Source organism: Gossypium arboreum, chromosome 13, assembly GCF_025698485.1.
Source record: "Gossypium arboreum isolate Shixiya-1 chromosome 13, ASM2569848v2, whole genome shotgun sequence".
NCBI lineage: Eukaryota > Viridiplantae > Streptophyta > Magnoliopsida > Malvales > Malvaceae > Gossypium > Gossypium arboreum.
In genome coordinates, this window is record NC_069082.1 from 127,194,481 (window position 1) to 127,204,406 (window position 9,926).

The window sequence follows — 9,926 nt, forward strand, 5'->3', positions numbered from 1 at the left end:
TTCTTGTTTGATTATATAATTATATATATATATATTTATATATATATAATTAAAATATTAAATTCCGTGATTTTAATTTTGTTGGCTGATATTGACCAAATAATAACAATGTGATATTAACTCATCTTCAATTAAAATTACATATAATTTTAGGTTTTGGATTAAAAAATTGTAACAAATAATTCTTTAATAAAATACCAATTTATTATTATGGTCGAATTAGTTTGAATTATAAATTAAATTAAATAATTTTTAAACATAAAATACTCATTGATAAACTTCAAAAATATAATTTATTTTTCGACAAATAAAAAATAACTAAATAAATAAAAACAATTAGAGATCACCACAAATTATCACAATAATTTCCTTTACAAATTAAAAACAAAAAAAAAGACTTAATTGGTCTTTTATATAAATATTTAAATACCGTATAATTAAATTTAATTAAAATAAAAATAGTAATTTAAATTTGCTCAAATTGGGTTAAGGATTGAGATGGATGTGACCCATAAAGAGCACGAAATTAACTAAGAGCACCCGTCACATTTGACTATTACACACCATAAATTTCTTTAAGCTATAACATTTAGTCCTTTAACTTCATAATTTTTTTCCACATTATCTCTTTTATAATTTTTTTATCTATATTAGTTTCAAATCTAGAGTGTCGATTTAATCCTTAAATTTGAATTCCAATAAAAGATATGATGTAATACTCTAACATTGTACCACAATCTCACTTATCTCTTAAAATTAACTTTGGAATTTTCTTTATATGTTTTATATTCTTTTAGATTTTATAGAATTTTTTAGATTTTATAATGATGTAATTGGCGAATCAAAAATTTCCAAACCAACTTTTAACATGAAAAAACCGACCAAGCTTAACCGACCTTGATTCGTTCAAGTTAGTCAATTCAATTATTAACCAACCTTAAGTTATTGAGTTGAATTTAAGACTATTAGATTGGATTTAAATGGTTTTAATATCTATTATATATTATAAAATATAAATATATTTTAAATAATTTAAAATAATATAAAATGTCAATTTTTTCTGCCAATCAATTTCAAGATTCAAAAATTGTTAACCAACCGAATTAATCAATTAAACTAACGTCAAAACCAATACTCCCCCTAGTTAAATCGAAACCAAAAAAACTAAATAAATCGGTTTTATTGGTTAAAATTGAAAATTGCTTACCCCTACATTGCACAACCTCAAAGTGCTCTATTAACCCACATTAACAAACTCCAAATTCAAAGATCAAATTGAAAAGAATTGTCACTTTCCAAGATCACCGTAAACCTTTCGAGATATGACATAACTTCAAAGTGCCACATCAACCTACCTTTACGGAATTCAAATTTTGAGATTAAAATTGAGGAAATTTATCAAGTTCCGGGACTAATGTGAACCCTACGAACTGGCCCAAAGAAAAATAACACGGATTTAAAAAGTAAGCTTCATATTTTCCAGAAAAAGCAAAGAGAGGTGCATCAGTCTTGTTTTCCAACTTTTACACAAAAAAAAAAAAAAATGAATCTCCCCCACTATTCTTTTCACATATATAATGATCATGATAACAACAATAATAATGTAATGACTGGCTGAAATTTTTTTTTTGGGGGAGGGGGGGAATGGACAAGAAATTACCCGGCTGGAAGGACGCGGCACTAACAACTCGTTAGCCTCCGCTCCAGCCTAATTCGAGTCAGTCCTAACTGCTCTTTCTGTAGCCCTAGCATTTGATAATTGCGGTTGGGAAACATGGCCATGTACAAAATGTATATAATCTGTGTGTGAAACCAAGATTGGGAACCGAAGGATCAAGAAAAAGCAGACCAAAGAATTCACAGTCAAAAATTGAGGAGCGTCATCAATTTATCTACGGTTTCGGGGTAGAATTTTCTTGCGAATAGGTAACACGGTCGCTTGATACCATTCCAGAGACAAGGTTGTACCAATCGTTCACTCTGCGGGAGGAAAAAGAAAACCAGACAAATATAACTGAGTTAAGAATCTCGCAATTTTACTAGTTGTTGTAGTATGAGAATGTGCTTGAAATGTATACCTTAGCCTCACTTGTTACATGGATACTCAAGTCTATTGACTGCAAAAAAATATAATGCAAAACTCATCAGAACCCAAATTCATACAAAGGAACTAAAACCTTCTCAAGTGTATCGGTTAAAACATGAGGCGGTGAGTTGTTAAACAGCAAGTGGTTACTTAAAAATAAAGCGACAAACGAGTTACCGTAATGTTGTTCAGAAGATCCTCAGTAACATCTTGAGCCTTATATGATTTAGGGTGCCACTTTCTCTCAGACCAATCAACATGTGTTACCGACCAGTTGGCAATACCACCAGGATCAATCATCTGATGGCACAAAAATTGGGAAAAAAAAAAGGGAATTAGAAGAAGCTAAAGTGAAGAGTAGAAAACATGATCCAGATTGTGATTCTCACATTGAAAAAGGTTGGCAGGTAATGCTCATCTGCAATGCAATTTTTGCCGTCGAAACCTGGCTGTAATAATCAATATTATGGATGAAAACAAGTCAGCACCATAAAATTTGTGCGCTAATTCTATATGTTACTTCGATTTTCTACAGATTATAGTTACCGGATACTTAAATCATAATACGCATCCCAATGATGAATTCATTCATTTCACTATTAAAAAAGATATAACCATAATCAAGCTGAAGTGCGCCGAAACGCTACAAAGCTGAAGCTCAACTCCAAACTCAAGGCTCAAAGCGTGGCTAAAGCTGGATTGAGATTCTTTTTTTTTTTTCAGATCAAGCATGGATAAAGAAGTCAAGCTACTAGAGCTAGGTTGATTATAATTCAGCCCTTGTCATACAGTACAAGAAACTAAAGAAAACCCAGAAAACTATCAGTCTAAGCCTAAACAGGTGAAGTTTATGCAGAAACTAACATCTAACCTGATCTTAAATTTATGCAAATCCAGGGTTCGTAAAAAGCTTTACTTTCCAAAGAAGTGCTTATTTTATCTTAGTTCACAGGCAAGCCATTTACATCTAGAAATGTTGTCTCTTTGTGCTAACACAACAGTTAAATAGAAAGAGGCAGATAAACATCGATTGCACAACTTGAAACCAGCCTCACTGAACAGAAGTAGTGAGAATACAGAAACACCTATTATATCCCTAAAAAGGCTCTACATATTTTATTGAACGATATTCATCACTCTATTTAACTATATTGAAACATATCTTGACTGAATTGGAAAGGGGCAACGGGGTCAGAGGAATGAAGGGAGAGATCAGGAAAATAGAAATCAAGTATACTTTCCACTTTCACTGATATACTTCAAAAGGTACATAAGGCTTGTGACAAACCAGAGTTGGTAGGCTACTTTTCAATATTACTTTCGGGAATGATGAGAGTGGAAAATTCGCCAACTACCTCATCCATAAATCAAAGGAAGTTGTAAATTCAAAACAAAGCATATTAGGGTAAATCGAACTACAATTTAAAATCAAATTCACCTTGCAGTAATCCCGGAACCTTGAGTAGTAAAGACTGTCAGCCATAACTATCAGAGCATGCTGTCGCCTCATTGAGAACCACTGCACGAAATTCACTCATTTATTGCCACAACAAGACACTAAATAAGTTGGTTTAAAGAGGTGATGCTGAGAGACTTTGTAGCTGGGCAGGAGTGAACATTCAAAATGAAAATGCAATATGCATCAACTATGGGGAAGGGGGATCAAATTTGACAAAATATAGGACACCAGCAGAGACACATGGCCTTCATACTGTCAATAAAGTTTAGTGAGACAAGGTTCATTAAGATGTCCCAGCTACAGATTTACCATTTAGATTGACCTATTGTAATGTATATTTACCTAAATAATAATGTCCTCTATATTATATCAATTCAGACATACCTGTGCACCCTTTCTGAAGTCTTTCTTTTCTACTTCAGGTAACATGTGTTCTGAATATCTTCCATTTCCATGCGGTCCAGGATCCAAAAAGCTGGTGAAAAAGAGAGGTAGGGGAGACATATCAGACAAGGAAAAACAGTTCCCTAAATGCCTCCTATTCACTCTTAAGATTTCACTTACCAGTCAACAAAACTCATGTTAGCATGCATCAGATAGTTGTAGATATAGTCAAAATTATGCAATGGAACACAGCTGCAAAATTACAATTTTGTGTAAGTCTAAAAGAAATCCTTTGAGGTGGGAGAAAAAAGGGTCTCAGGGGGACATGATGAAACTATAGTTACCTCTCAGAAAGTAACACAAAATGTTGGTTATCAGTATCTTGTAGAGCATGAGCCAATAGTCGTTTCTCTGCATCAACCATAGAGATCTTTCCCCATACAACCTGCAAATTCAGTAAATCCAAGGATTACTAGTCATCAAGTTGTGCACTACAGTGCCACTATTAAATATGATAGCAGCATATCAAAATGTCACAATCAGTTCGACTACAACACAATGGATAAGAAAACTTAAAGCAATAATCATGTCAATAAAAGTAGATGAATTACCATAAAATAATAGTTGTAATTGGTGAATAGCCTCTTAAGATTACAAAGTTTGACCAGAATTTTGAAATAAAAAACAACAAACATGCACATACCTAACAGCTAACTGCACAAGAATCGTGTCTAGTAGTTGGGTGTAAAATGATGCTGTATCTAAAATGCTGTATGCATTCCAAGAGATTTTCCCAAACTAAAAACAAAGCTGGACAGTAAATTATGACAGGACTCGACAAACTCTTGATATTGCAGACAAGGAAAGATACAGGGCAGTCTACCCTTTTCCCTCCGATATACTGAAATTAAGTTGTTGCCTATCAGGTTTCCTGCTGGAGCCATTTTCAGGTCCACAGCGGATGAATCACTGTTTTTTCTAATGACAATAGTAAAATAAGGACACTTTGCATGTACAACCAAAATGCAGAAGCATGGAATGATAATTCCAATATAACATCATATCGAAGGAAAAATGAAAGAAAGAGATAAACAGCAACCTAACAGCAAATTAATCTAAGACATTTACCTCATCACTGCGAATGTCCCGATTAAGAAAGTAGCGGCTCACATGAACTGGTTTTCCTTTTGATGCATGGACATAAACAGAAAATTTTCCCTCATGCCCCTGCCAGAAAAATGAGCGAACATTTAACAAATATACAGAGTTAATAACATCTTGAAAGAAACTAAAAGCCACAAATGCAGAAAAAATAAAAATTATTGCAATGCCTTTCCAAGAACTCAACAAAAAAGTGTGTAGTAAACAGACAGTCAAACATAACTAAAATTTTATAGACAGAGACATCCTGATGCATACAACGCAATGGAAATGGAATTGCCAAGTTCCATCTCCACCACAGCAAATGTATCAAGTCAAAATAAGCCAGATTGATATCACTATACCTTCACCACATACAACCCATCTTTGCAACCACAATCAACAAAGAAAATGATGTTCACTAGAATGAAATACATGACTCATTTATAGAAGACAATTCACTGACATAAAAACCACTATGATGACCAGCCTGAATTACTTTATTAGAATCAAACAAAAGAGAAAATGTGCTATTTGGTTCACAGATAGGCTTCATATAACCAGATGCTTTTGAATCTATACCAACAAATGTTCATTAAAAAATAAACAAATACTCCTACAAATTAGTTCAGAAAAGAAAATCTAACACAAAACAGGCAGGGTACTTAAGGCCAACAGCCAAAATGTGATTCTTTCTTAGTAAACATCTCCTACATGGCAGATTTTGTGTATAACCTTGAAAGAATTTCTTCAATATATCAGTTCATGAAAGCCAGGTTCAAGAGTAATAATCATGATACTAAATGGGTTAATAAAATAACTTACACGGAAGAACATATCCCAAAGCTTCTCGAAAGGAAGTGAACTTGGAGTTAAGAACATGAACGCGATTTTCGGATTTTTAGATTGGACAGGAGGATTACTCAAAATATCTCTAATCACAACCTGTGATGCAATCTCCTCATCGCTTAATTCCCTTGTCGGCGAAGGTGGAAGCCAATTAGTAAGGACCTTGCAACCTCTTGAAGAAAATACATAACAAGCAGCACTGCCTTGTGGTGGATAGATATAAGCACAAACTAGGAAAAGGCAAACTAATGAAACCAGAGAAATAATCCATATCGGCCTCTTCAAAGGAGGGCGGTGGCGAGACCCAGGCAAGATTTGCATATCACCCATGCTGCCTAGTCGCCACGCCTGCGCTCCCTTCATCTAGTACAAACACCACAATTTTATATTCATGCAATTCTCTTCTTCCCCAAATTATAAAAGCCGCAAATTCGGAAACGAACACAGATTCTCCGATCAGTCAATGTAAGGTGATCTGCAAAAGGAAAACCAAAAGGCAAACCATTAGAATACTAAGATCGTCGAGACCAAAAAACAAAACATAGTCAAAGACATCAGTTTAGATTACCAAGTACAACAAAATTCAATCAAATACTAAACCCTAAAACTTCAGGTAATGGAATTATAGTTAAAATAATCTTTTAAGAAAGAAAGAAAACCCGCAAATCAAGCTTGTGCTCTACTTCTTTACGCATTTCGAAATAATTTTTTAAAAATAATAATAATACAAATTTACCCTTTCTTTTAAATCAAATCGCTTGAGAGCAACAATTATTCAACCAGTTAAGCACAAATATCATAAATTCAAGAAATAAATGCAAAGTTCTGGATTCGCGTAACTACTAAAACCAAATACACGGTCAGCTTCCTTTCAACAATTTCTATGTAAAAAAAAAAAAGAAGCAGCAGAAACGTGTTGCAATTTGCCAAAAAAAAAAAGTCAACCCAAATCGACGACCTCGCTTGTCTCCAGTCTACCAAAAGCCCAAGACTAATTCAAATCTAACCCAAAAAATAAAAATAAAAACTAAACATTTTCACACTCAATTTCCTTCCTCAAGTCAATACCATCCTCCCCATCATAAAGAACTAAATCACGCCTTTCTTTAAACAAAAAACAGCAACACGAAGCAGCAAAGTTAAACAAATCAAGAAGCGAGTTTACCTGAAGAATGGAGTTGATCAAAAGAAAAAGTGAAGGGAAATCTTTAAAATCTTTCAGGATATTTCGAAGATGCAAAAAGAAAACCCAAAAATAAAGACTAAGATCTAGGGCAGGCCGAGCATGAACTAAGAAACAAAGAAACAGATTTGTATTGGATTATATTTATATATAAAAATATATATAAAAAAATAGAGAGAGAGATTAATCTCTGTAAATTGAGGTTTTTTGATTCTTGAAAATGGATTTCGTTTATGTATTTTGTTTGTGGATTCTTTGATTTTGATTTTTTTTCCTTTTTAGGTTTTATTTTATTTTATTTTATTCTTATAGATGTTGTTTCTAAGGGAGGGGAAGAACGGGGTCAAAGAAGCAGTAGGCGGGTTAGAATTTTCATTTTTCTTTTTTATTAAAGGCTTTACTACAAATTTGAGCCTTAAACTATATCATTTTTTTCATTTAAGTACATATCAATTTTGTGTAAGGGAGAGATTTTTTCGACTTCCATTTAGTCGGATGGGGTGGAGTGGGGCTATCGGTTTTAACCTCCTTTAAATTGGTTAATCCTTTCGGTTATCGATTTTTGAATCCTTAAACTAAATTGACCAAAAAAATTTACTTATTTTTAAATTATTTAAAATATATTTATAATTTAATCATATAAATCCAACCCAATAGCCTAAGGTCAATTAATTGAAAAAACAGACCGAATCAAAATTGGTTCAATTTGGGTTTTCTTAATTAAAATCGATGGAGTCAGTTTTTTCATGTTACTGTCTATTAAAAAAATTGACCAATTAAATCGATTGCTCTCGTTAAATTTATTCCATTTTACCCCATAAGTATAAAAAAATGTACCGTTTGAAATTTATAGTTTAAGTACCTTTTACCAAAAATAACTTTAGGTCCTAAATTTAAAAACCGGTATAATTTGAGGGTAAATTTTATATTTAACTCTTTTTTTTTTTACTTACAAAATTAAAATCAAACAAAGCCGGCGACTTAATTTAATTGTGTGCGTGTTTGGTTTCATCTAATTGTTTATGTAAAAATTCAGTGACTCGATTTTAATTTTAAAACTATTTTGTTGAATTTAAATGCAAACCATTTAAAATAAAAACATAGGAACGGTCAAAACTTGAAAGTGAGCTAATTTCATCATTGGTCCTTAAAATTTAAAATGTTTTGATTAAATTCTTAAAGTCTCAATATCGTATCGATCAAGTTATTTCATTAACTTAATTGTAAGTGTGGACGTTAAATACTAGCTCAAATTATTTAAAATACGTAGATCAAATTACAAGTATTTGTATACCTTCTATACAGAGGTGCTCATATGTTGAACTTGGGCTCATTTTTTTTCCTCAATCTTGCTTGGTCAAGCCTATTTTACTATTTGAAAATTTTCAAAATAATTTGTTTAAAAAAATTTATTGTTTTTAAAAAAGTGAAACAAACTATTTAGGTCAACTTGGGCAAGTTGAACTCGATCAGGCCTCGTCCTAGCCATGAACACATCTACTTCTATACGGATAATTTGATTAACGTATTTTAAATATGTTCTACATTAAATTTGACTTAGCATTTGGTATCTAAATTGATGACTAGGTTCAAGAAAGAACGTAATTGATGTAAAAATTGATGATTTAAGAACTCAAATTGAAATTATTTTTAAATTTAGAGACTGAAATAGAAATTAAACAGTAATTTAAGGATGTTGGATGTAAATTTTAAAGATTTTTGTTGATTTTGATGTAGAAAAAAGTGATTAAACAATACTATTAAATAGAGATTGCGACTGCCATAGGACATGACTAAGTTGAAATTGACTTCCATCCACTAATTCATATAAAATTATCCATTGTGATTAGAAAAACTATAATAAATATGGAAAAATATGTATTTAAATTTTTAATTAATATTAATTTCGAGTTTAATTTTTGATAATTTTATTTTACTAAATACATAATTGTCTTATTGTTGGCGTGTTTTATTCTACAATATATTATATTTGGTTATAGATGTGTAATTTTAAAATTTATTATCATTTCGACCAATAAGTGGTTAGGTATAATGGTAAGATATATTATACTCTCAACGAGAGAGCTTAGATTCGAACTTTGGAAATAAAATTGTTTGGAGAGGCAGTCACTTTTGTAGATATTAAACATAGCCAATTGAGTATTAGTTCGATTGGCATGGGTATTGCTGTCAATGCAAAAATACTTGGGGGCGCTGAAACGCATCATTCTCCTATTTATGGATTGGTGAGGGGCTATAAATAACTCTAAGCACTGTGTAAAAAAAAAGAGTATTGTTCAAGAAAAATAAAACATAAGGGTTTTTCTATAATACTTTTTTTTTTACATGTTTACTCTGAATAAGGATAAAGTAACAATTTTATACAACGAACAAGGGCCGCACCAAGGGAGCTAGCAAGGGCACGGCCCTCTCGAAAATGAAAAAAAAAATCATATTAGCCTCTTTATATATTATAAAATTGTAAATTAATAAATGATTAACATGTATTTTGACCCTCTCAAAAAATGATGAAATATTAATTTAATCTTTTAAAATTATCACGTCTTTTTAAAAAAAATTATTGAATGAATTAATTCGAAATTCATTTAATGACTTAGATTTCACCATCCCGATTTTATTTGATATATTTAATCTCAAATTAACCAAATATAGTTAAAGTTGAAGTTTTGGAAAAAGTTTTATATTTCCATGTGTGATTTAAATATCAATTTAATATTTGATTATTTTTTTTCCTTTTTCTTTTATATTTTTAAGGATGTTTTTGGTATATTCAAAGTTGGAGAGAGGGGATGCATAAAGGTCAA

General features: G+C 31.7%; 1 protein-coding gene across 5 annotated transcripts; it reads right to left on the reverse strand.

Moving 5' to 3' along the window:
- Nucleotides 1-1,455: 1,455 nt before the first annotated feature.
- LOC108482963 (glycosyltransferase BC10-like) lies at nt 1,456-7,505 on the reverse strand. 5 transcript variants are annotated; one of them, XM_017786133.2, is made up of 11 exons: nt 7,084-7,505; nt 5,895-6,393; nt 5,058-5,156; nt 4,274-4,374; nt 4,110-4,181; nt 3,930-4,020; nt 3,525-3,605; nt 2,476-2,535; nt 2,264-2,386; nt 2,079-2,117; nt 1,456-1,980 (listed from the first exon to the last, which is right to left on the reverse strand). In XM_017786133.2, the coding sequence occupies exons 2-11, from the start codon at nt 6,279-6,281 to the stop codon at nt 1,864-1,866; spliced, it is 1,170 nt and encodes a 389-aa protein (XP_017641622.1). In that variant the 5' UTR covers nt 6,282-6,393; nt 7,084-7,505; the 3' UTR covers nt 1,456-1,863. The 5 variants fall into 5 exon arrangements, with proteins under 5 accessions (XP_017641622.1, XP_052880385.1, XP_052880384.1 ...); XM_053024425.1 differs by lacking the exon at nt 7,084-7,505 and adding an exon at nt 6,864-7,044; XM_053024424.1 differs by lacking the exon at nt 7,084-7,505 and adding an exon at nt 6,759-7,044.
- Between the last annotated feature and the right edge of the window lie 2,421 nt (nt 7,506-9,926).